The sequence below is a fragment of the Molossus molossus genome, unplaced genomic scaffold, assembly GCF_014108415.1.
Source record: "Molossus molossus isolate mMolMol1 unplaced genomic scaffold, mMolMol1.p scaffold_m16_p_11, whole genome shotgun sequence".
NCBI classification, from domain to species: Eukaryota; Metazoa; Chordata; class Mammalia; order Chiroptera; family Molossidae; genus Molossus; species Molossus molossus.
Window position 1 is genome coordinate 107,067,944 of NW_023425346.1, and position 24,395 is coordinate 107,092,338.

Below are 24,395 nucleotides of genomic sequence, written 5' to 3' on the forward strand. Positions count from 1 at the left end.
CAGTCCTAATGCTTGTAAGCGGATGACCTTGAACGAGTCCCCAACCTCCTCACCAGGGAAGTGGAGGTGAGAAGCTGCCCTTTAGCTCAGGAAGATGGCGATAAAAGTGTTTGCTGAGAAATCTTAAGTGGGAGTGTCCTGCCTTGGCCTCTGACCCCCCAGAGCGGGCAGGCACAGTCTCCTGCAGTACCCCTGGAAGCCACACGGTGGCACTGCTGGGCCCGCCCTGTCCACCCTCCACGCTGTGGCCGGGCCTGGTCCTGGCTGAGCTGGGCCATCCACTGGGCATCTCCCAGGGCGGTTTTAGAGGAGGTCGGGTGCCCCTCCCTGCCGGCCACTGGGCTCCCTGGACCACCCAGGGGTGCCCTTAATTTGGGTCTGGGGTGGGGAGGCGTCCATTCTTTTTTCTGAATCCAGCCTTCTCTCCCCTGGGGACCAGGACATCAGCCGTCTTCCCCTGTGCCCCTGGCAGCCTGGAGGTTCCAGAGGAGACACTCAGGGGGTGCAAGGGGAACCCGTAAAATCGCTCTGACTGCGACTTCCATTTCTGAGCTAGGAGCCCACCTGCCTCCTCCTCGGTGAACATGGTAGGGGGCAGTCCCTGACACCCCTCACCCCACCCTCCAGACAGGAGTCGGGGGCAGGTGACACCCCACTGTCACCCCAGCCCCATTCTCATAGATGAGCCCTGCTCTGCGGAGGTGGGCTGATAGGAGCCCACGTTCCTCCGGAGGCAGGCGCGCCCCTCCTCAGCCAGATGGGGAGCGGCCGGCGACCAGGGCCCCACACAGACCCCTGATGCCCGAGCCTCCGGGTCCTGTGCACCCCTTGCGCCCGCCCAGTGGTGACCGGGCTGCGTCTCTAGCGCAGGAGGAGGGCGCTGGGGAGGCAGGAGGAAGGGACCTGGCTGGGCTCGACCCCTAGTCCTGGGTCTTGGGGGAAACCGGTGTCCCCTCCGCCGATTCGGGTCCCGTGGGGCTGGCAGAGTCTCCCGCTGCGCTGCGTCCCCGTGCACGCCCACCCCCAGGCCTGCAAGGGGGCCCCGCCCCGACCGGCGACCGGCGAAGGGGGCGACCCGCCGGGGTGGGGCCTGGGAGCCCCTCTGCCCCAGCCTGGCCCTGAAGAGGCGAACGTGGGGTTCGAGCCCAAGCCGTGCGCAGGCCCGGCCCAGCCCCGACCCAGCCCCTCCCGCGCCCCAAACCCCTGCGGCCTCTCCCCCACGCGCGCCCCTCCCGCCCCTCCGCCGTTTCCGCGGGGCGGGGCCGCCTCACACCCCCGGGCCTAGGGCGGGGGCAGAGGCCGCGCGCCCCCTCCGAGCCGCCCCCCGCCGCGCCCCCGCGGCTCCAGCTGGGCCGCGGCCCGTCGCCGGCACCCGGCCGCAGCTGGAACCCATTAGGCCCCAGCGCCTCCTGGGACGCGCGGCTAATAAGTGACCCTCTGTAACTGCGGCATGAGTCAGGCGGCCGCGCAGCCTTCCCGTTAGCGGGTGGCGCCGCCGACGCCCGGGGGAGCGCGGGGCGCGGGCCGCGGGCCAGGCAGAGGCGCTTCCGGGCGGCCGCTGCGCTCGGTGTCCTCCACGCCCCGCGGGCCTCAGTTTCCCCGCGTGCAGGCGGAGGGTTCAGGGCAGGCCTCTCCTCCCGGCTGGACAGGCCAGGGTCGTGGTCCTGGCGCCCGGGCTGCTGGCCCAGAGGAGTCGCGGGCAAGCCCTCCCCTCCCCCAGGGGAGGCTGCTCACACCCAGAGCAGGGCTGGAGGGGTCATGGGGTGCTGAGTGCAGGGGCCTCCCCAGACCTCCCAGGGGACGAAAATTCAAACACCAGTGAAGAGAAGTGTCCAGCCTGAAGCAGGGCTGGGGTCCCGGGGAACCAGGACCGGGACTCCTTCCCGGATGGCAGCCCAATTCCGTCCCTGGCTGCCCACCCTGGGCTGCTGTTGGGGGTCAGAGCAGGCCTCACCCGGTGTCACACAGGACCTGGGTTTTGGGGTGACTCTGAAGCCTGGTCCTGATGGAGTCTTTGAGGTGGGTGTGAAGGAAGGCTCCAGGCTGGGGTCTCAGGAGGAGGGGACCCGTGAGAACGACACAGGGCCACGAGGTTGGGGGAGCAGGGGCACCAGGAAGCCCTCTGCTCCCCCCACCCACCCCCATAAGTGTCAGAGCCCAGCAGGGGGTCCACATGAGAGCGGGTCTTCAGGGCGAACTGGGAGAAGTCAGAGGAGGGGAGGACAGGCAGGAGGCCCAGGGGTCACGCCCCAGGACCCTGGTCTGATAGGGAAATTAGGGGAGTCACAGGGTGGGGGAGCCCGACGTGGCTGAGAGGGGCCAGAGGGAAAGGGCTTCCAGGGGAGGGGCGTCAGCACATGGTGGCGAGCTTGGCAAGGCTGGAGCTTGGGGGTGACAGGAGCATAGTCTGCCACCCTGGAGAGTCACTGGGAGTGGACACCCATCCCAGATCCCCTGGGGATTGACTGGCCACCCTTTAATATTCAGTCCACTGCCTTCCAAGCAGACATCTGCCTGTGGCGGGGGTGATGACCCCTGCCTCACCCCCGGTGAGCTCACCTGGCCTCGCCCGGGTACGTCCACAGGTCCTCTGCGGGCTGAAATGTCTACCCCCACTCCCTGCCTGGGCTCAGGGGCCCCAGATGGTCCTCCCCACAGTCAGCACCACCAAGACCCAGGAAAAAAGGCCCCTGCCCAGCCTGGGCACCCCCAGACCAGGCGCTCCCCACAGTGTTCCCTCCAGAGGAGCAAAGACTCCCCAGGCCAAGGCAGTGCCGCTCAGAGTCCCAACCTGCAGGGACACTTCCAGGGCCCTGGAACCCTGAGGCCGGGAAGGAGGCCCCCTCCCTCTCCTCCCTGTGCCCCCCCTCCCGGGCCCCGGGCACAGCTGGCCTTGTCCTAAGGGCGGGGATGGGTGGAGCCTCTGTCCTGACACCAGTGACCTGCCCCGCCCCGTGGGCTGAGGTGAGTGGGAGGTTGTGGGCCTTGAGGTCCAGGGGAGGGAGAGCATCCCTGGAGAGGTGCAGGTGTGAGGACCCAGCCCAGCCCCGCCACTCAGAGGTGGAGCAAGCGTGGTGAGGACCTCCGCCAGGTGCTCCTGGACAGCCCTTTTCCACGCCCCCCTCTGATCCGAGCGGGGCCAGATCAGGCAGGGCGCCACCTACTGCACAGGCGGAGAAGCCAGAGCACATGTCTGGGTGACCTCAGCCTCGCCCAGTCCTCTCCAGGGCACTCTGGGGCTGTGGGTGAAGCCATGGTCACCCCACCCCGCCGACCTTACCGGGCTCAGCTGTCCAGGCCCTGCCAGCCCAGATGCTTCTGGGTGCATGTTTTTCAGAAGCTGGAGGACACCGTCCTGAGCCCCACAGCCAGCAAAGAAGACCGAGCACTGACCGTGCGTGGGGAAGACTGGCAGGCCTCGCCCACCCCACTGCCTGCCCGCATCCGTGAGATTGTGGCCGGCAGCCTGGGCGCAGAGCCACCCCACGGTGAGCGGTGGTGGCCGGGGAGGTGGTGGGGGTGAGGGGACACCAGGGGAGCTGCCTCGCCATCGCCTGGAGTCCAGCTCAGGAGGCTGAACCCCCCCTGTGCCCTGATCGGCCCCGGCTGGCCTGTCACCTTGCAGTGTGAAGGGCCACAGAGCTCCCATAGGGTGGCCCCCGGGGTCATGCGTCCCTACCCACTGGGTCTTCACCACTGGGCCACTGGGACCTTCCCAGCCAGCATGGCCTTTGTGTCTGTGACACGTGGCCCTGCCTGTCTTGGTTTTCTCTGCGTTTGCTTCCCACTAGATGAGGGAAAACCCTTATGGTTGATACTCGGGAAACAGATGCTGACCAGTCCCCCACCCCCACCCCAAGAGCTGTGCTCGTCCAGCCCTTCAGGCCCCCGAGTCACCTCCTGGTCGTCACGCTGTTCAGCGGAGGATCTGGCTCAGAGTTGGCTCCTGCCCAGGCCACCCAGCTCTGGGCACCCGGCCTCGGGGCGTGCTCACAGCTCCAAGCCAGTCTGACAGCCCCCGCGCGGGTCCCGGGACCCCTCCTGCAGGGAGGGTCCACGCCTCCCCTGGAGGGACCGGGAGCTTGCTGTGTGTGTGTGTTACGGAGAGAGAAACCCCACGTGTGGTCAGAAAAGCAGCTCATTACTTGGGGACGGGATCCGGTTACACTGAGTCAGCAGTTCCCACTGCTTCCCAGGCCAGAAGCACCCCCACTCTGCTGTAATTGGTTTGGGGCTCACCCCGGGCATGGGTCTGTATTTGGGGTAAGGATTTTGATAAAAGGCAGGGAGGCAGGCCCACTGACCAGAGAGCAGGCGAGGCCCCCACGTGCAGTCCCCAGTCAGACGGCCGGCAGTGCCATCGTGGGGACGGGCTGTGGCTGAGGCGGGGGCCTGGACCGGCCCCCAGGCTGAGCCTAGTGCTGCACCCCCAGAGGTGCGGGAACCGCCAGGCACCTTGGCCCAGGTGCAGGAGGAGAGTGACCTCCTGCAGGAGGAGCTGTCCCGGCTGGAGGACCTGCTGGCCCAGGTGGGCACCGAGCGGGACGAGCTGGCCAGCAGGTACCACGCAGTCAGTGAGCGGGTAAGTGTTCGCACGGGGCAGGCCAGAGGGTGGCAGCCGGGCCCGGGAGGAGGCATCACCCGATGGGACTGGCGGTTGGACCGGTGGGACCATCCGCAAGTCGTGAGGTGTTTATCAGCCTGGGGACAGTGGGGAAACTGAGGCTGGTGAGAGCGGGATGGTGCCAGGCCGCCCGGCTCACTGCCCAGCTAAGGCAGGACTGTGCCCGCCTGCCCAGGAGTCTTCTCGGGGCCGGCCTGGTCAGTCCTGACCCTCGGCCTGGCCCAGTGAGCCCGCAGCCGCCCCCAGCCAGTGCCTGCCCAAGGTGGGAGGGGCAAGCGGAAGGAACTGAGCCCCCTGCAGTCTGCTGAACTGGCCCGGCCCTCAGCCCAGCGCCTGGAGATTGCTCAGCCCTCGGCCCCAACCCCTCCTGACAGCTGAGAAGCAGCTGTGACCCTTGGCCCCGGGTCCTCCATCCCCTGGGCCTCCCGGGCAACCAGCAAGCTGCAGTGAGAGGCCCCTCTGGTCACAACGTGGGGGGTGGGGATTGTGTACGTGGGGAAACCGAGTCAGAGGCCTGGAAGCCCTTGCTCGGAGCCTCCTTCCCATGTCTGCCACCCCGGGCATGATGGCTCCGGGCCAGGGAGCCGGCCCACAGCGTGGGGCTCAGAAGCCCTGCTGGGTCAGCCCAGCTCCCACGCTTGCTGTCTTCAGACCCCCCCTTGCTCCAAGTGGCAGGGTAGGTGACCCCACTTTCCAGATGAGCAAACAGAGGCTCAGAGCGGGCCAGAGGGCCAGGGCCTTGCTGCCATTATTGAGGCTGAGACCAGTGACCAGTGCCCTGTGCTCAGTGCCCCAGGACCCAGGGTGAAGTGCCCTCTGCTCTGACACCCACACTTTGGACACCCCTTCTCATGGTTGCCTGCACCCCCAGGGGCCGGGGCAGGGCTGTGAGGTGAGGGTCCTTCTCCTGGGGCGCGGGGGAGCGCTCAGTGGTTGGCCTGCCTTCCTGGGCCATCTGTGGCCCATTGGCTGGGGGTGGGGGGTGTTCCTAGCACAGGGTGGGGAGCTGCTGGGAACTGGCCAGTGGGAATAGAGGCCGCAGAAACCCTGTGCACAGATCAGCACCTCGTGAGTCAGACCCGGCAGCTCAGTACACGCGGGCTCCCTGGTTCTGCACCAAAGAGGCTGAGCCTCCCCCAAATGACCCCGCGGGGGGTCAGGGTGGCCCCCATGACTGCTTCCTCAGGTCTCCAACCTGGTGGCAGCCCCTGCCCTGGCCCCTGGATCCACCTGGGACCCCCGGCCCCTCCTCTCTCATCCAGCGAGGACGGGAACGCTCACCTCCCCACACACCTGGCCCCAGGTCCCCAGGTCACAGCACAGGTGTGGCCTTCAGCTCTCCTGACCTGGTACCTCTCAGCCCCTCGCCTGCCTGCGGGGCCTGAGTCTCCTCCCCCGACACCCAGAGTGTGCTCTGAGTCAGCACATCTGGGGGGGCCAGCACCTCCTTTCCCCCTTAGAGCTCCAGGGTCCCCATCTGCTCAGGCTCTGGGGCAGGCGTGGTCCCTGCCCCCCTGCTGGATCAGGCACTGGGACCAGACAAAGGTGTGAGCACAGGCAGGAGGGCAGCTGGAGGGGGGACCCCACGCCCCCTCGCTGTCCCGGAGGGCGACCCTGGGCCTGCTCTGCCACTGGCCGTCCTGCCGCTGCGGGCTGACCAGACCCTGGAGGCCTCCCCTAAGCTGGCCGTACACCCTTGACCCGGGGGCAGGGTGTGGACGCCCACCCACCTGACCCACCGCGTGGAGGGGCCTGAGCTTCTCCAGACCAGCCCCACCCCAGCCCCTCGGGAGGGCGTCGTGCCCAAGCTGCCCCTCCCGGTGGGCTGATGCTCCCCTCCAGTTGCAGGCCCGGCTGCGGAGGTCGGAGCTGGAGCACAGCGCGGACCTGGAAGAGGCCCTGGGCCGTCTGGAGGCTGCCGAGCAGAGGTGAGGCCAGGCAGGCCCAGCAGCCAGGGCCTCCGGGAGCTCGGCCATCACCCCAAGGGCGCAGACCCCACTGTGCCTCTTCCCAAGGTGGCTTGAGGCCGACGTCGCCTGTAGGGGTCAGCTGCACGTTTCGGGGCTGCTGGGGGCAGGCAGGGTGAGGAGTGGGGACCAACCCGGCATGGCCTCGGGCATGGGTGCAGGTCCCCCCGGCCGCGTGTGCCCCAGCCTGACGCCTGCTGAGGCTGGTGTTCTGGCCAGCGCTGCAGCCCGTCCTGGGGTACCCCTGGTGCTGCCCTGAAGCCCACTCTTCACGCGCTGGCCCTGACCTCCAGGCCTCGGTCACTGATTCCATGGCCAGGGGCTCATTTGTTCACCGTGGGGAGCATGTGTGACACCCAGCCCCTCGAGGTGGCCCCGGCACCCCTGGACTCCCAAGCCCAGAACACTGTCCCGGAAGGGGGGGCACCCGCCAGCCCTCTGCGGGGAGCCGGCCCTCAGAGTCTCCACCTGTGGCCCTGGGGGTGGGGTGGTCAGGCACGTGGCTCCTCTGCTTCCCGCACTGGCCCATCCTCATCCTCGGGGACCGGAGAGGGAGGAGAGAGCTGGGAATAGCCCAGGGGGAGGCTCACGCCCCAGGAGCAGGGAATGTCCCGCTGCGGCCTTGTTCCCGGCAGGGAGGCGCTGGCCCCGGGGGCGGGGCCCAACCTGGTGCAGCCACAGGCACACCGTCCTGGGTGGACAGGACCCCAGGTCACAGTGGGGGCTGCTCCTCCCTGGCCCCACTGCCCCCCTGCCAGGACGGCACCTACCCCCAGCCCTGCCCCTCTTCCTTGTCTTGGGGTTCACCTCTGCACCCAGGATTGAGGAGCTGGCCACAGTGGAGGGGGCAGAGCCAGGAGAGCCCCGAGGGGAGATGGAAGGGACCAGGGTGGCACCTAGATGGTGGCCCCAGTGTGGGGACCCTGCTGGTGCTGCTCAGGGGCATGCAGGGGGCTGGACCCCCGCGCTGTGTGAGCTGGGCCCAGGAGGTTCGGGGCTGGGTCTAGGAGCCCCTCTAAGCAGAGCCTCCTGCCGACGCCACCCCGCCGTGGTTCCGCCCGTCCAGGAGCATCAGCCTGTCCCAGGTGAACACCCTTCTGAGGGAGCAGCTGGGGCACATGAAGAAGGCCAATGACAAGCTGGCTGAGGAGCTGGCCGGGACCACGGGCAGCGTGCTCCCCCTGCAGGGACAGCTGGAGCTCAGGGAGGCTCAGCGCTGGACTGAGAGACAGGTGAGCCCTCTTCCTCCGCCCGTCGGAAGAGACACCTGCTCCGGTGCCGTGGCGGCTGGTGGGCGTGGGCAGCAGGGGCCAGAACAGGGGAAGCCGGCTGCAGCTGCGCTTCCTCCGGGGGCCAGGCCTCCTGCGGCACCACATCCCCCACTCGGGGTGGCCACAGCCTCTGCAGGGAGGGGGGCCCTGGGGCGGGACAGCCCTGCTCGAGAGAAGGACGGCAGGGTCCTGAGGCCAGACCTGGAAAGTAGGGACAGGCTGGCGTCCCGGCTGGTGTGCTCACTGTTCCGGAGGCCTGCCTCCTGGTCTGCCGGGGCCGGCAGGGCCTCTGCTCCCTCGCCCTTGAGAATGGGTCTCGGCAGGTGTGTTCTCACGTCTCTGGCGTCCGGCCCTTGGACTCTGGCAGAAAGGCCATCTGCCTCCTCGCTCTGGCTGCGGCGGGGTCTCGGCTGTGGCTCAGGGGTCCTGCCGTTTCACTGCGGTCTGTCTGTGCGGAGGCTGCCGTTCGTCTGTCCAGCTCAGGCTTCGTCGGGGCTCCGTCCTCCACTCTTTTGGGGAGTGGCCGTTACTCCAGGGCCTCAGTCACCCTCGTTCTCGCTCCTGCTCCTTAACCGCCTACATCTTCTTTCTGTCCATCGCCCTGGTCTGTGTTCCAGACAAGTAGTCAGCTCCCTCTCTGGGGTCCGGTCTGTCAAAGCGGCCCGCCAGGCTCACGCTGCAGAGATTGTATTTCCACCCTGAAGAATCCTGGTGGGTTCTTCCCCAAATAGCTTACACGTGCCTCCTGTTTCCAAGCCTGCCTCGTGCGTGCGATGACCTCGAAGGCGCTGTTCTGTAGTGCGTCCGTCCGAGGTCTTGTGTCTGCCATACGGTGGAAGAGCCGCCCACGGCTGCGGGGCGGGCCCAGGGCGGCGGCCCCCGGAGCAGGTTGTGGAGAGACCGACCATGGCAGGCTCCTCAGCTCCCAGGCCTGGGCCTGCACCTGAGGGGTCACTGCCCCTTCCTTTCAGAGCCGTCCACGCCTGGGGGTGCAGACCCGGGACTTCGTCCTCCTGTGGAGACAGGTGACAGGGCTCCGAGCACACCTGGCTGAGCTGCGGTCGGCCTCTGAGAGGTGAACCAGCTGCCCATCGGGGTGGAGAGAAGGCATCTGCCCCGGCATGAGGCCCTCCAGGCTGCTCCTTCCCCAGCCCTGCTGGGCCTCGAGGCAGGGGGCTGGGGATCTGCAGGGCTGGAGTTGGGGGCTGGAGAGCCAAAGGGGTGAGACCACAAGAGGGAGGAACTACATGGGTGCCACTCCGGGTCCCTCTGGTCCTTGCTGGGTTCCTCTCAGGTCTACCCTGGGTTGTTGGGGTACCGATCAGCACCCCGTTTGCACACGAGGACACAGCTCAGAGGGTCTGTGTCCTCTGCGGCCTCACCAGGTGTCATGAGGAAGGGTGAGGGCTGCGGGGGGCTGCTGAAGGCCGAGGGCAGGACCCATGTGGCCCCTTTCAGCCAGCACGAGACCCTGGCCCTGAGCCCGCAGCCGGTCCTGAGGCTCAGCTGGGGGTGCTCCCGTGTCCCCAGGGGTCTCGCTGACATGCAAGCGGACACGGCCAGGACGGCCCAGCGCTTGCACACGGCCTGCCTGAACCTCGACTCCAACCTGCGGCTGTCGGCCAGCAGCGCGGCCGGGGCCCGGGAGCGGCAGGCCCTGCGGGGCGCTTGGCTGGAGCAGCAGCTTAGGGACAAGGTGCGGGAGATGCTGCAGCTGCAGGGCCGCTGGGATGCGGAGAAGGTGGCCCTGCAGGCCAGGTGGGTGCCCGAGGGGACTGTGGCCCGCGCAGGTCAGCTGGGGGTGCTCTGAGCCCCTTCCTTCTGCCCAGCAGCCTGGGTTCCGAGTGATGGGCAATTGTCATTCCGGCAGCCAGGTGACATGCCCACAGGCAGACGAGCCAGCCCTGGGGTCAGAGTGAGAGCCCCCGACTGCGGGTCCCGTGGACACTGCAGTAGACGCCCATGGACTGTGCCTGTGGCTCGTTCCCAGAAGTGTTCTCAGGCCTAGAAACACGTCCTTCGGACCCGGTGCTTGTTCTGGGCTCGACCACTGGAGAAGCAGAGGCAGGCAGACGGGCCGGGCCCATCTGGGGTCCCCGACCCTCCGAGGAAACATGGAATGTTCTGCACGGAGAACCTGCGTGTGGGGCTCGAAAACGGGGGGACGGCTCCCCACTGAAGGCCAGAGCTCATGTGGTCACACACACTCTGTCCTCAGGGGGCCGGGAGCAGGTGGGGTGCAGGTGCTCCCCACGTCTGCAAGGGCAGCGCCTAGCGCCTGAGCAGAGCACTCCGGCCACAGGAGCCAGGGCTCTTTGAGAAGAAGGTGGGTGCTGGGAAGAAGGGGGCATGCCACCCTCACTCACTGCCAGACGGGGCGGCAGAGGGGGTCCGGGCAGGCCCCTGAGTGAGTCCTGCGTCTGCCAGGCCCCAGGATGGGGCGGAGCCTTGGAAGCCACTGGCCTGTGATGCTGCAGGGCTGAGTCGGGTCAGCTTGGGTGCTGACCTTCAGGTCTGAGCTTTACTCTCAAGACAGTGGGAGCCGTTAAGGTTCTAGCGTAGGAGAGCGGCGTCTGACCGGACAGGGACTGAGGCCCACTCAGACAGGTGTGGCCAATGCCTGCATCCCTGCCACACCACAGGAGGGGTCTGGATTCAGCCGGGGACTCCCAGGGCCCACCTCTGCCCTGGGCGAGGTGCTCTGTGCCGACCACCCTGCCCCCACCCTGACCTTCCTCCAGGCTCTCGGAGCAGGTGTTGCTGGTGCAGAAGCTCACGGAGCAAAACTCAAGGAAGGACAGAACCATCTCATCCCTCAGAACCGAGGTCCAGAGACTGGTGCCTGGGGCGGGAGGGGCGGGGCTCCGGGAGGGGTGTCGCTGCCTTGCTGAGGGGTCTGCCCGGGGTAGGCGGCCCAGCACCACCGTGGGGCCCAGCTGGAGGCGGACGACTTGAAGGTCGAAGTGGAGAGTCTGCGGCGTGTTCTGAACATCATCACGGAGGTGCAGACCCTCGCAGGTCCCAGCCGAGGTGTGGGGTGATCCGGGAGGTCCCCGGTGGACGGGCCCTGAGCCCTCTCCCGCACTGTGAAGGTGGCCCAGGCAGACTCAGGGGTCCCGGAGCCTGTGCGGAGCCGCAGCACGGACGGAGAGAAGGCACAGGGCCATCTGCGGAGCCCCACACGAAGCACGTCCCCTCACTGGGGCTCGTCCCCACCACGGGCCCGCTCCCCGGCCGCCCTGGACCCTGCGCTGCGGGCTGTGCACACAGCCATCGAGAGGCACCGGCAGCAGGAGCAGGTGGGCACTGACCCAGGGTGGTGCCCTGGTCCCGCGGTGGTGTGGAGCCACCGGGCCTGCCCTGTGCCCCATGGATCCCGGGAGGGGGCTTTGACCTAAGTGCTCCTTCTCAGGGGTCTGTGGTCACAGGCCTTCCCCGGGCGGAGGAGGAGGCTCATGCCCCCCCCCCCCCCGCAGGAGCTGCGTCTACAGCTGGGGTCCTCCCAAGTGGTGATGACCCGGCTCCGGGAGCAGCTGGCGGAGACGCGGCGGGAGCTCCGAGCGTCCCGGCGGCTCCTGCAGGAGTGTGAGCAGGAGCGTGGGGGCCTCCTGGACAGGCTGGAGGTGCAGAGCCAGGAGGCGCAACAGTGCAGGGCAGCCAGCGAGCTCCTGGAAAGGTGCGGGGGGCTGGGCAGGGCTGGCCGTCCCAGCTGGGGTGCTGCCCCCAGAGGTGTTCTGCATAGGAGGGAGAGGCCCTGATTCCTGGGGACAGGTGGGCCCCTCAGCATGGGGGGAGGAGGGCCAGATTCAAGGGGCACTTGGGAAATGGGGTCCTCAGGGTCCAGGGCCCGAGGGTGCGGCGGAGGTTCGGGTCCCTGGCTACGGGTGCTGTGGGGCAAGGACTCTGAGTGGGTGGGCGCTGAGCACAGCGTCCCAGGGAGTAGGATCTGCAGGGCCAGGGCTCCTGTCAGGACAGGTGAGCAGGCAGGCGGGGGCGGAGCTGGGGAGGGCACAGGTGGGCACAGGTCCCTTCCAGCAAGTTCCTTCCAGCAAGTTCTGGAGGACTGGCTGAGGCAGCCTGCGGGTGTCGAGGGCGCCCACAGGGCCACCAGGAGGGGATGGGCCGCTGGCCACCCCACTTTGCTGGCCATTCTGGGGCTGGAGGTGGCTGGATCTTCCTCGTCCCTCCTCACTCCCCTGAGCCTCTGACCCCAGTGGCCCACACTGGCACCGGCCTGCCCACCCTCCGGGCAATGGGCAGAGGCTGGGTCTCCGGGCTCCCCTCCCCCATGCTGCCCAGCCATGGCCTCCCCTGCCCCCAGGGAGAAGAAGGCGCTGGAGACGGAGGTGGAGGCACTGAGAGGCGAGGTGGACGCGCGGGGTGTGGACCTGCGGAGGCGGGAGGCCGAGAACGCAGCGCTGCAGAGCAGCCTCCTGCTCCGGACACGGCAGAAGGAGGAGCTGGAGACGAGGTGCGGCAGGCAGGGCTGTGGGCCTGTGGGCCTGTGGGCCTGTGGCCTGTGGGCCGGCCCTGCCACCAGCTGGCCTCCCGCTCGGGGAACCGCTTCCTCAGCAGCCTGGTCCCAGGGAGTGGGGTGTCCAACAGGACAGCAGGGGCGACAGGCTCTCCAGGCTGCCTGTAGGCTGGGCCATCACCCCAACACCCTGACACCCACCCAACATCCACCCAGTGCCTAGCCCAGCAAATCCAGCACCCCGGGCCCAGGAGAGCGGGTGCCCCAGTATGTGTGCACACCTCTCACCCAGGCAAGACCACCGAGGCCTGGCCGGGGATCCCCCCCCCCCCAGCTGGGGAACGGTCCTGGTTTGGATGCTGCCCTGTGGCCTCACCCAGTTCAGACTCCTCCGGGCTCCCTGGGCTTGGAGGGAGCTGCAGGGACCGCCCCGCCCACTAGTCCTGTGAGGTGGCCTGTCTCGCCCTGAGCCGACCTCACGCCCTCTGCCTCTGATTTGGGGACCTCGTGCCCTCTGCCTCTGATTTGGGGACCTCACGCCCTCTGCCTCTGATTTGGGGACCTTGTGCCCTCTGCCTCTGATTTGGGGACCTCAGGCCCTCTGCCTCTGATTTGGGGACCTCAGGCCCTCTGCCTCTGATTTGGGGACCTCAGGCCCTCTGCCTCTGATTTGGGGACCTCGTGCCCTCTGCCTCTGATTTGGGGACCTCGTGCCCTCTGCCTCTGATTTGGGGACCTCACGCCCTCTGCCTCTGATTTGGGGACCTTGTGCCCTCTGCCTCTGATTTGGGGACCTCAGGCCCTCTGCCTCTGATTTGGGGACCTCAGGCCCTCTGCCTCTGATTTGGGGTTCGTAGTCAAGGGCGCCTGGAGCAGCTGGAGGAGAAGGTCTCAGAGCTCAGGGAGGAGCTGGTGTCGGCCCAGGAGGCACTGAGCGCAGCCCAGCGGCAGAGGGACGTTCTGGAGAGGGAGAGGGAGGCCCTGCGTGGCTCCCTGGCCCGGGTACGCCTGCCTGCCACCTTCCACCTCCACGCAGCTCTCCACCAGCCCGCTCGGCCACCCCCTGACTGCAGCCTGGGTGCCCAGGGGCTGCGGTCTGGGAGGCCTCCTCACGGTGGGGTTCCCTCCCCGTCACCCCCACAGCGACGGGCTCCCTGCCTCGCGGGCACCAACAGCTCTGCCTGAGAGAAAGCCCCTCCCTGCTGTCCCCCTGGGGTGACCACTGTCCCCGAACCCCAGGCGGAGTCCAGCAATGCTGCTCTGGAGTTGCTCGTCACCCGGCTGAAGTCGGAGGGGGTGCAGCAGAGGGACTCCCTGGCCAAGATGGCTGCCCTGCTGGAGGGCCTGGCCCAGGACAAGGGCACCCTCACCCACCTGGTCCTGCAGGTGAGGCAGGCCCGCCGGGTAGGCCTTGCCCTCAGCCTCCCGTTCCCTGGGGTGGCCAGAGACTAGTCCCCGCTCTGGTCTCGGAACCCAGACTCCCCTGTACCCACCTTTTCTATCCCCGGACTGAGCGCAGGTTTGGGGGGAGAGGCCCCCATGGGAACAGCAGGCCTGATGGGCCTGGCCCTGCTGCAGGCGGGAAGGCCACACCCCCGGGGCAGGCTGGGGTGGGGGTCAGCCTGCGTGGGCACAGGTTCGTGGGGCGTGCCTGGATGCTGACCACCACCCCACCCCGGACAGCTGCAGCAGGAGGGGCACCAGCTTCGGGAGCAGGAGCGGGTGCTGAGGCAGGAGCGGGCAGCTGCCCGGGAGCAGCTGGCCAGGGCGGAGCGGCAGCTGGAGCATCTGGAGGGGCAGGCAGACCGGCTCCAGCAGGAGAGGGCCCAGCTGCAGGAGCAGGTGCACCAGGTGAGGGTCTGCAGGGCTCCTGGCTCTGACGCCCTGCGGGTCCACCCGTCCCACGTCACCTTACCACACCTCGCTGCCTGGGCACGTGAGCGCCGGTGTCGGAACTGCCGTGCTGACGGACTTGGTGGTGACGGGGGTGGACGTGCAAACCTTTACATTAGGCCTGTCCCCATGCCCGGGGGGCTGAGTTCTGCCCTCCTCAGGAACCGGAGGCCAGTGATTTCCACACATGGGCTGAAGGGCTTCCTCCCAAGTGTTGTTTCTCTCCTTGCTGGACTCTCTCATTCCCTCGTTCACTGATCCCCAGAGCTGCTGACATGCATCTCGTGCTGACAGCTCTGTGCACCCGTGTGCCACCAAGACCAAGACGTGGTATGCCCCACCAGCCCAGCATGGTCCTCTTGCCCCACCATAGCCTCAGCTCTGTCCTGTACCCCCCGAGACTGGTACCACTTGTTTTAGGGTTTCTTGTGAAGGGAGTCCCAGTACGCTTTCATGTCCAGCTTCTTCTCTCTGTCAGCATGTCTTTGAGTCATCCATGCTGTTAGGTGAATCGAGAACAGGTTCTTTTTCACTGTAGAGTAATATTCCAGTGTACAGATAAGCCACATGTGTGTACCCACTCGCCTGTGGCTGGACACTTGGGTTGTTTCTGGTTTGGGGCTATAATGGACAGGACTGTTACGAACACTTGTGTGTATATTCTCATTTCTCTTGAGTAAATACATAGGAGAGAAATTGTGGAGTCATTGGGTAGGTGTGTGTTGAACTTAATAAAACTGCCAAGCAGTTTTTCAAAGTGGGTCTGCCGTGTTCCCCTACTGCCCACAGTGTGGAGACAGCCAGCTGCTCCTAGCCTCGTCAACACTTGGTATTGTCTGTTTTTACTCTTTAACAATTCCTTGTGTGTGGAGTTATAGATCACTGTGGTTTCGTTTTCATTTCCCTGATAACAAGGGACTGTGAGCACAGGTTCATGTAATCTGGGAATAACAACAACTTTACCTTTTTTGTGGCCTCTGTGCTTTTATTTCTTCTTCCCTTGATGCGCAGACTAAAGGCCAACAGAACAAAGTCAGCAAGAGGCGGCGAGAGTGGCCTTCCTTCCACCAATCACATCGTAGAAAAGGGTTCGATACTTCACCCTCAAGTGTGATGCTGTCTGTAGGCATTCTCCAGATATCCCTTATCCGACTGACAATGTTCCCTTTCTCCTCCTCCTCCTCCTCCTCCTCCTCCTCCTCCTCCTCCTTCTTCTTCTTCTTCTTCTTCTTCTTCTCCTCCTCCTCCTCTTCCTCCTCCTCCTCCTCCTCCTCCTCCTCCTCCTCCTCCTCCTCCTCCTTCTTCTTCTTCTTCTTCTTCTTGTATCCTCACCCGAGGATATTTTTTCATTGATTTCTAGATAGACTGGGAGGGAGGGAGGGAGGGAGGGAGGGAGAGAACATGTTAGAGAGACACATCGATTGGTTGCCTCCCACACAACTCCAACCGGGGCTGGGATCAGAACCTGCAACCAGGTATGTGCCCTGGACCGGAATCAAACCCACGATCGTTTGCCAATGCTCTAACCACTGAACCAAACCGGCCAGGGTGACAATGTTCCCTTTTATTCCTACTCTGCTGAGAAGTTTTTGGGATTCTTTTCATCATGAATGGGTTTTAAATTCTGTTAACATTTTTTCTGTATCTATTAAGGTGATCATATAATTGTTCTCATGCTGTTAATGGGGTGAATTATATTGGTTAATTTTTTCATGTTAAACTAACCTTGCCTACCTGAGATAAACCCTACTTGGTCATATATGAATAGATATTTTATATATTTTTTAAAATTACATTTCATAATATTTTGTGAAGGATTTTTGCATGTATATTGATGAGGAATATTGGTCAGTAGTTTTCTTCTCTCATAATGTGTTTGTCAGATTTGGGAAGAATTTCCTCCTCTTCTGTTTCCTGGAAGTGATTTTAAAATTGGTGTTATTTTCTTTCAAAATGTTGGTAGAGTTCACTAGTGATGTTACTTGAATCTAGAGTTTCCATGGTGAGAAAAGGTTCTATAACAAATTCAGTTTCTGTAGCTGATACAGAGCTACTCAGATTTCTTATTGACTCTTGTGGCTGTTTCTTTTGCTACGTTTTGTGTTTGTCCTTGGCTCCTGAGGCCCTGGGCCCTACACCATTTAAGAGCTAGCAGATACCTCCAAGGGAAATCTGGGTAGAACACCAGGCCCACTTGAATACATGTCTCTCAGTGATCAGACCCCTTTGGGCCTTGGCTGCCTTCATGTAGATATGTTGGAGGTATAGTGTGCAAATTGCCTAGCTGCTCTAGATGGGAGTGCTGGTCTTCAACAATCTACTTTAGTATTATCAAAAGCAGAAGGTTCTGGTCTTTATGCTTAATGAATATTTTTGCTGGGTATAGAATATTTGGATAGACATTATTTTCTTTCAGCATTTTTATGGATTCATTCCACCGTCCTCTGACTTTCATTGTTGATGTTTGGAAGTCAAATGTCAGTCTTATTGTTGCTCATTTAAATGTAATGTCTGTGGGGTTTTTGCCCCTCTGTTTTTCAAAGATATTTTCCTTTATTTTGGTGTTCAGAAACTTAGCACTAAGATATATCTATGTGACATTTTTTGTGTGTGTGTTTGTCTTTTTAGAGTATTATGGCTCATTTTAAATTTGTGGCTTGATGTATTTGGTTAAATTTGCAAAATTCCTGTCCAGTGTCTGTTCAAATGTTCCCTCTCCTCTTCTTCTGCAACTCTAATTATACATATGTTGGGCCATTGTGTCTCTTACATTCTTATCGGTATTGTCCATCATTTTTTCTCTTCATGATTCAGTCTTTTGTCTATCTTTCATATCATTAGGCTACTATTCTGTCTAATCTGTCACTGAAACATTATATTTATTAATTTTAGTTATTGGGTTTTTAAGTTATGTTGTTTATATTTAGTTTCTAGTTCTACAATGAAAGTCTAAATCTTGCCATTCACCTTCTTGAACATTTAATCATAGCCATTTTCAAGTCTGTGTCTGAGAACTCTAAGGACGCAGGAAGGCATCTGTGTTTATTTGATCTTCTTACATGTGGCTTTTGCCATATGATCTTATCTCCTGATATGCCTGGTAATGTTGATTAAATGTTAAATATCATATATTTTAAAACTATAGAAATAATTTGATGAGCCATTCTTCCAGAGAGGATTTACTTTTGATTCTGGCAGACATTGAGGGTAGATGATCACCATAATCCAAGACTGAATGATCTGTTCTGATCCACCCCGACTACTAGGGGGAGCCCTTCTATAAATACAACTAGGGTCCTTCCACTTCTGTGGATCTGAATTTAAGTTTTGAGGCCACCCTAAGGCCAAAATATTGCCAGAAGCTCTCCTTGACTTCCCAATTTGTCAGCCCAAACTTTTAAATCAGCGCGTGCTCTGGGACAGACAAGATGCTGAATGGAGGGCTTGTTCCTCCTTCTCCTTCTCTCTGAGATCTCGGCTCCTTCGGTCCAGCTGGCTTGGCAGCTCCCGGGGCCTTATTCAGATTCCGTGACGTATTCTGCCTAGATTTTGGGGACGTTCATGGTAGAAGTGTTAGTCGGCAGCAACCTGGTCCTCTGTCGCCTTCTACAGCCATTTCTATGCAATAGACGCTTATGACCCAACCAAGGTTACCGTGTAGACTGGCCACTGGGCACGCTCAGGTCAGTAGCTCCTCGTCATGGTCACAGGAGTGGAGGGCACTGCTGTGCTAGCCATGGGCACTCTGAGGTCCCGTGTGTCTCATATCCACCTTCCTGCACGTCTTCCTCCGCGTCATTCTGCATGAAACCACTTCTTCTGAAGTCCTTCTTGTCCCTGAAGAGGCCCTGCTCACCCTCCCACTCTCTCTGCTGGACTCTCCCCTTTCCCATGCTCTAGGTCACATGCAAGAAACAGGCCCTGGAGGAGCAGCTGGCCCAGAGCCTGCAGGACCAGGAGGCCCAGATGGACACTCTCCGGAGGGCTCTGCAGGAGAAAGAGACTTTGTCTGAGACACGGGCCCAGCTGCTGGCCAAGCAGGAGGCCCTGGAGAGGCAGGGCCAGCTCGCGGCTGAGGAGGCAGCTGATCTCAGGTACCAGGGGCCTACGGGCAGAGTGCATCTGCATGGCCTTGCCCTCGGGGAGCCTACAGTGTGGCAGGGGCAGGCATTCACTTAGCAACTGTAGGGCAGGGAGAGCATGTCTGCACAGAGGAGAGGCTGAGTGAGGGGTCAGCACAGTGCCTGGGCTGGGGGGGGTGGGCATCTAGAGGAGGTGGACCTCGTGAGAGCCCTGGGTGAGCTACCTGTGAAGGTGGCTGCACTGGCCGAGTGGGAAGTCACAGAAGGACGGAGTGGAATGTCTTGCTCATGGAGCTGCGTTCAGCATACACATGACTTCAGGCAAGGCTGCATCCAGGTGCTCCCATGGTGCCCTCAGGACCCTGCCTGGCCCCTCTCAGTGCCGCTCGACTCTGGGGAGGGCTGGTTCACAGGCTCAGGGTGACAGATGGCCAGATGGCCAGTGGCTAGTGCAGGCTTCCTCCTCCAGCAGACGCAGACTGCCCTTCTCCCCACGAGGACCGAGAACTGCTGCCATTAACCACCTTGAGCTAATTCATGTCCCTGAGCCGAAGCTGGGAATCACAGGGCTCCGACTGGCCAGCTGGGGTCACATGCCTGCCCCTGGAGTGGGGGGTGGTCAGCCCTAGGGAGCCACAGAGCTGACAGCAGGGGCAGAGGGAGCTCCAGTGACCATGGGCCACTTCCAGAGGTGAAACGGGCGCATTAGGCAACACCAGAGGTGCCCTGTTGCCTGGTGAGCTGAGCTGGTCCCATGGCCTCTGTGCAAACCCAGCAGCTGGTGACATTCTGGACCTTGTGGGCCTTTCTGAGAAACATCCAAGTATTTTTGTAGAAAAGATTTCCTCCTGGAATTCCAGAATCTGGGGGTCCCTGAACATCTTCACAGACAACCGTCTCCTCAAAACAAAAGCTTGCACGGGAATCAGAACAGAGAGCCCAACTGCGGCTGCTGTGGGTCGTCAGGACAGAGGGTCCCGGGACCCTGCCCGCCGCCGCCTCCCAGGCCCCACAGGGCTCGGAGAGCAGGGGTTGCGGCCCTGGAAGGTGTAGATGTGTCCAACCCCCCGCAGAGCTGGCAGTGGTGGGCACGGAGACCTGGGGAGACAGCAGGGCTGACAGGGGTGGGCACGGAGACCTGGGGAGACGGCAGGGCTGACGGGTGGGCAGGGAGACCTGGGGAGACGGCAGGACTGACAGGTGGGCACGGAGACCTGGGGAGACGGCAGGGCTGACAGGGGTGGGCACGGAGACCTGGGGAGATGGCAGGGCTGACAGGTGGGCACGGAGACCTGGGGAGACTGCACAAGGCCCATGCCCGCGTGGGCCCACAGACTGGCATGGGCTGCGCCTTGGCGGTTTGTGTGTTCCTGTGGGCATTTGTGGTCCGTGTTTGTGGTGCACCCGTGTGTACATCACCCAGCCCAACAGGGCAGAGCAGAGGTTACAGCGTGTTCACTGGCTGTTTGGTGCTGATGAGTTGCCTGCAGAAATGCAAGCCACCTCCCAGGAAGGGGGTCGCTGTCAGGGCTGTGCCTCATCCCCGCGTCTTCTTCGTGCCGCCTCTGTGCAGAGATGCAGAGGCAGCTTCCCCTGCCAGGGAGCCACATGCGTGCGGCTGTGCTTCCCAGCGCAGCTCTTTACGTGACGAGAACAGGGAAGAGTCCCCTCACCCTCCCTGCCACCAGCGGACACGCCATGATTTCACAACACTCTGCTGTGCACCGGCACCGGAGCCCAGGGCGGCCACGCAGCACAGTGAGCGCCCTGAGCGGCGTCTCCGGATCAGCGTGTTCCAAAGGCACTAACGCCGAAGGCGGAACAGGCCCAGGAACAGGCACACTCGCCAACACCGCACATTGCCATTATTTCAATCTTTGGGTGATTTAATGCGTGGTTGTGATGTGGGTTTCCTTGAGCACGCTTCCTGTGTTTATTAGCCATGTGTGGGGTTTCTTTTGTGAATAACAGTCATTTTTCTCATTTTTCTATAGGGTCAGCTGACTTTCTGTCATTGATTGGTAGGAGCTCTTTGTATATGATGGATATGGACCCTTTGTATAGTTAGTGCAGATTTTTTCTTCAAATCTGTACCTTGTCTTTTAAGTTGGTTTGTGGAATCTTCTCTGCATCGAAGCCTTACCCCCGCCCATCTTTAAGTGTGCTCAGACCCGTTCGCCTCTTTATTTTTGTCTTCCGGTCTTTGTGTCTTTCTGAAGAGTATAAACTACCCTTCTGTGTGTTTCTTTTCCTATTTTTATAGTTCTAAGCATTTTCATTGTTGTGTTCCCACATTTAGCTTTGAATCCACCTAAAATGTTTTTTCGTGTGGGGTCCAATTTGTTGCTCCAGATTTCAAATGAAGGAGATGTCCTCTGTTCATTCTCTGATCGACCAGCCTGGCCTTGGCGGGCGCTGTCCTGCCGTCAGCCAAGGGGTTCGCCTGGTGACGCCGCTGCTGGTTCCCCACAGGGCCCAGCGGGACGCACTGGAAAGCAGCCTCCGTGAGGCCCAGCAGCTGGCGGAGCGGCTGCAGGCACAACAGGGACATCTGGAGGCAGAGGCCCAGAGCGCCCGGCGTGCCCGGCAGACCCTGCAAGGTGCTCCGGCGGCTCCCGCCAGCCCTCTCCCCCAGGGCCCAGAAGGGCCCCCTCTGTGGAGCTCAGTCCCAAGGTGCTGCTCCCAGTGCCCAGCCCCCCAGGAGGGGCACCAACTGGGCCCGGAGCTCCTGTGGCTGAACAGGTCCTGCGCTGAGTTCTGTTGGGGGGGGGGGGGCTGCCCAGCCTGCTTCCCAGGGCTCCCCATCCCCTGAGCTCCTGCCCCAACCAGCCCTCCCTGCCCCATGTGTGGGCCTGGCCACTGCCAGGGCACACGCTCAGTGGGCCTCTGTCCCCGCCGCTTGGGCAGCGTCCTCAGAGCAGGTGGCTGTCACTCTGTGGGGCTCACAGGCCCCAGGCGTCCCGTGGCGTGGGGCCCTGCGGCCAGTCCCGGCGCACCTGTCACTTTGCAGTGGAGCTGGAGCAGGTGAGAGGAGCCTGGGCGGCCCGGGAGACGCAGCTGGAGTGGGACGTGGGGCGGCTGCGGCGGCAGGCGGCACAGCAGGAGCGGGAAGCACGGCTGGCGCTGGAGAGCCAGGCCCTGGCCCACCGCGGGGACCTGGCACAGCTCCAGAGGGAGAAGGTCTGTTTCTTGGGCCACCAGCACGGCCACTCCCAGGGGCTCAGCATGTCCCAGAGAACAGCAGACCCTCGGGAGGGGGCCTAGGGGGCCAGTCAGGAGGCAGGGGTGCCGGGCCACCCCGAGGCGGGGGCCAGAGAGGACCCTTCATAGGCCAAGTGGACAGCTAGGGTCCTGGGCTGAGCCTGTTGGCCAGGTCCTCACCCACATAGGAGGGGCCAGTCTGCTCACTGGCCACAGTCTGGGGGCCGTAGCGGGAGGGCGGTCATCGCCCATCTTAGCCACCCACTGGTCACGCTCCTGGAGGCTTGTTGGACTTGTCCTCGCACATCATGTGTGCCCAGTGCTTGGTGCACCACGGAGGCTCAGGAAAGGCCTATGCACTTTAGTTCAAGTCGGATAGAGAAGGCAGAGGCCCACCGAGTCCCTTCCAGCTCCTGCTTCCGTGACCCTCTGTGTAAGACAAGGCCATGCAGCCACTCGACTGGACAGTCCCCGGGGACCCGTCCTCCATCCCATGAACCAGTCTCGCTCAGGACCACAGGCACCAGCTGGTCTCCCGTGTCCTGACCCCTAGGGTCCTCACCGCCTGTCCCTCGACCTTGGCCCAGGAGACCCTGAGCCTGTCTCTGACAGAGGAGAAGGAGCTGGCGGCGTGCAGGTTGGACCAGGAGAAGGAGCTGGCGGCCAAAGGTGCAGCCGAGAGGGAGGCTCTGAAGGAGGAGATTCGGAGCCTGAAGCACGAGCGGGATGAGAGCCTTCTCCAACTGGAGCATGAGATGCAACAGGTGATGGGGGCCGGGAGGCAGTGGGGTGTCCTCACGTCTACCTGTCTATGCCTTCTCTGACCCAGAAAGAGGCTGGGGGGGGGGGCAGCCTTTCCAGGTCACTGCTATTGTAGTGTTGGTCTTCTGCCATAATCCTGGGGTCAGACATTCACCCGCCTACCCATCCACCCATCTACCCATCCATCCATCCTTTCATCTGTCCATCCATCCATCCATCCATCCATCCATCCATCCACCCATCCATCCATCTACCCATCCATCCATCCTTTCATCTGTCCATCCATCCATCCATCCATCCATCCATCCATCCATCCACCCATCCATCCATCTACCCATCTATCCATCCTTTCATCTATCCATCCATCCACCCATCCATCCATCTACCCATCCATCCATCCATCCATCCATCCATCCATCTATCCATCCATCCACCCATCTACCCATCCACCCATCCACCCATCCATCCATCTACCCATCCATCCATCCTTTCATCTGTCCATCCATCCATCCATCCACCCATCCATCCATCTACCCATCTATCCATCCTTTCATCTATCCATCCATCCACCCATCCATCCATCTACCCATCCATCCATCTACCCATCTATCCATCCTTTCATCTATCCATCCATCCACCCATCCATCCATCTACCCATCCATCCATCCTTTCATCCATCCATCCATCCATCCATCCATCCATCCATCCATGCACTAAACTGTCCCTCCATTTACTTGTCCATTATCCATTCATTCACCTGAATATCTATTCTTCTATCCACAAACCTAGCTGTCCACCCACATACATGGCCAGCTCTCCACACACTCAATTAGTTATTCACACACCTCACTGTACATCTATCTATCAGTTTGCCTGAACATCCATCCAACTATCCATGCACCCAGTCATCCATCCATAAGACTGTCCATCCATTCCTCTGACCATCCACCTATCCAACCACTTACTTGACCATCCATATCTGATTAGCCATCCATCCATCCATCAATGTGTCCAGCCATCATCCACCCAGATGACCATCAGTCCACACGCACGATCATCAGCCACTCCCCTGACCGTGCTTCCATCCCCCCGCGGTTGAGATTCAGACACTGGACATCTCAGCATTACCCTCTGAGTCCAGGCTCTTCCAATTTGCCGAGACACAAATGGTCAATCTCGGGGGAGGGGTGACAGTAACCGGAGTGACCAAGGTGGATTGTCAGACTCCCTGCATTTCTGATCAATTCTGAGGTACATGCTCTTATGAGCCCCATTTCCCTGCTGAGAAAAGTAAGGCTCGCCCACGGTGACCGCCTGCTCGGAGTTAGAGCATGTGCCTGCTGAGCACTGAGGTCTCTGCTCGTAGCTGCTCCCCTCCTGCTTCCCGAGAAGGAGGAAGAAAGTCACTGTAGCTGCAGTGGCTTTGAGGGGTAGGACCCGAAAGGAGGAAGTGGGGTGGTTGGGTCGGGAGGGAAGGGAATTCGGGGATGGCGCAAAGGTCTCTACAGAACCCTGAGGTCCAACAATTAACCCGATGGCTCACAGCACTCCAGAAAGGGCCACGCTTATGGTCACAATGTTATTTAAAGGACAAAAGTCAGGACCAGCCCAGTGAAGAGATGCATGGGATGAGATCTCTACCCCTGGAGTCAGGGCACCTCACCCTCTGGCACATCGTGTGGACCAGGGTTTGCACTGGGTTCCTCACACGGGTGTGATTGATGGGCTCACTGGCCATGTGATGGAGCTCCGTTCCCGCCTGGTCCCGAGGCCCAGGGCTCTTATTCACGGTTGGTGGGGCGTGGCCACCCCCTCCCCAGACTATTCTAGGCAGCCACCAGCCACCTCGTAGAGTAAACCCAGGTGTGGTCCCAGGGGGCCCAGATCAACAAAGACACTCCCCGCTGGGGGATTCCAAGGGTTTAGAGGCTCTTCCCAGGACAAAGAAACAGACGAGTCTTCATTGTGGAAGAGCACCCAGAGACTGCTGTGCCCAGAAGAGCAAATAGAATACATACTGCTCCCCCACCTTTGTCACACAAAGTCCGGGAAGTACGAGCATGTCCCAGGTCGGTCTGCTCCCGGGATCAACCCCGTGGAGGCCTCTCCACACCTGTGTGC

General features: G+C 61.9%; 1 protein-coding gene across 1 annotated transcript in view; it reads left to right on the forward strand.

The window, feature by feature from the left end:
• Nucleotides 1-24,395, forward strand: part of CROCC2 (ciliary rootlet coiled-coil, rootletin family member 2) — a 56,642-nt gene that overhangs the window by 3,404 nt on the left and 28,843 nt on the right. The window contains exons 2-19 of the mRNA XM_036253381.1: nucleotides 3,338-3,488; nucleotides 4,434-4,603; nucleotides 6,467-6,552; nucleotides 7,658-7,823; nucleotides 8,834-8,937; nucleotides 9,393-9,620; nucleotides 10,604-10,700; nucleotides 10,955-11,161; nucleotides 11,339-11,538; nucleotides 12,184-12,350; nucleotides 12,574-12,595; nucleotides 13,194-13,338; nucleotides 13,576-13,722; nucleotides 14,020-14,187; nucleotides 18,130-18,323; nucleotides 20,784-20,911; nucleotides 21,322-21,491; nucleotides 22,100-22,276. Coding sequence (XP_036109274.1) covers nucleotides 3,338-3,488; nucleotides 4,434-4,603; nucleotides 6,467-6,552; nucleotides 7,658-7,823; nucleotides 8,834-8,937; nucleotides 9,393-9,620; nucleotides 10,604-10,700; nucleotides 10,955-11,161; nucleotides 11,339-11,538; nucleotides 12,184-12,350; nucleotides 12,574-12,595; nucleotides 13,194-13,338; nucleotides 13,576-13,722; nucleotides 14,020-14,187; nucleotides 18,130-18,323; nucleotides 20,784-20,911; nucleotides 21,322-21,491; nucleotides 22,100-22,276 — 2,727 coding nt within the window. The remainder of the gene's footprint in view (nucleotides 1-3,337; nucleotides 3,489-4,433; nucleotides 4,604-6,466; nucleotides 6,553-7,657; nucleotides 7,824-8,833; nucleotides 8,938-9,392; nucleotides 9,621-10,603; nucleotides 10,701-10,954; nucleotides 11,162-11,338; nucleotides 11,539-12,183; nucleotides 12,351-12,573; nucleotides 12,596-13,193; nucleotides 13,339-13,575; nucleotides 13,723-14,019; nucleotides 14,188-18,129; nucleotides 18,324-20,783; nucleotides 20,912-21,321; nucleotides 21,492-22,099; nucleotides 22,277-24,395) is intronic.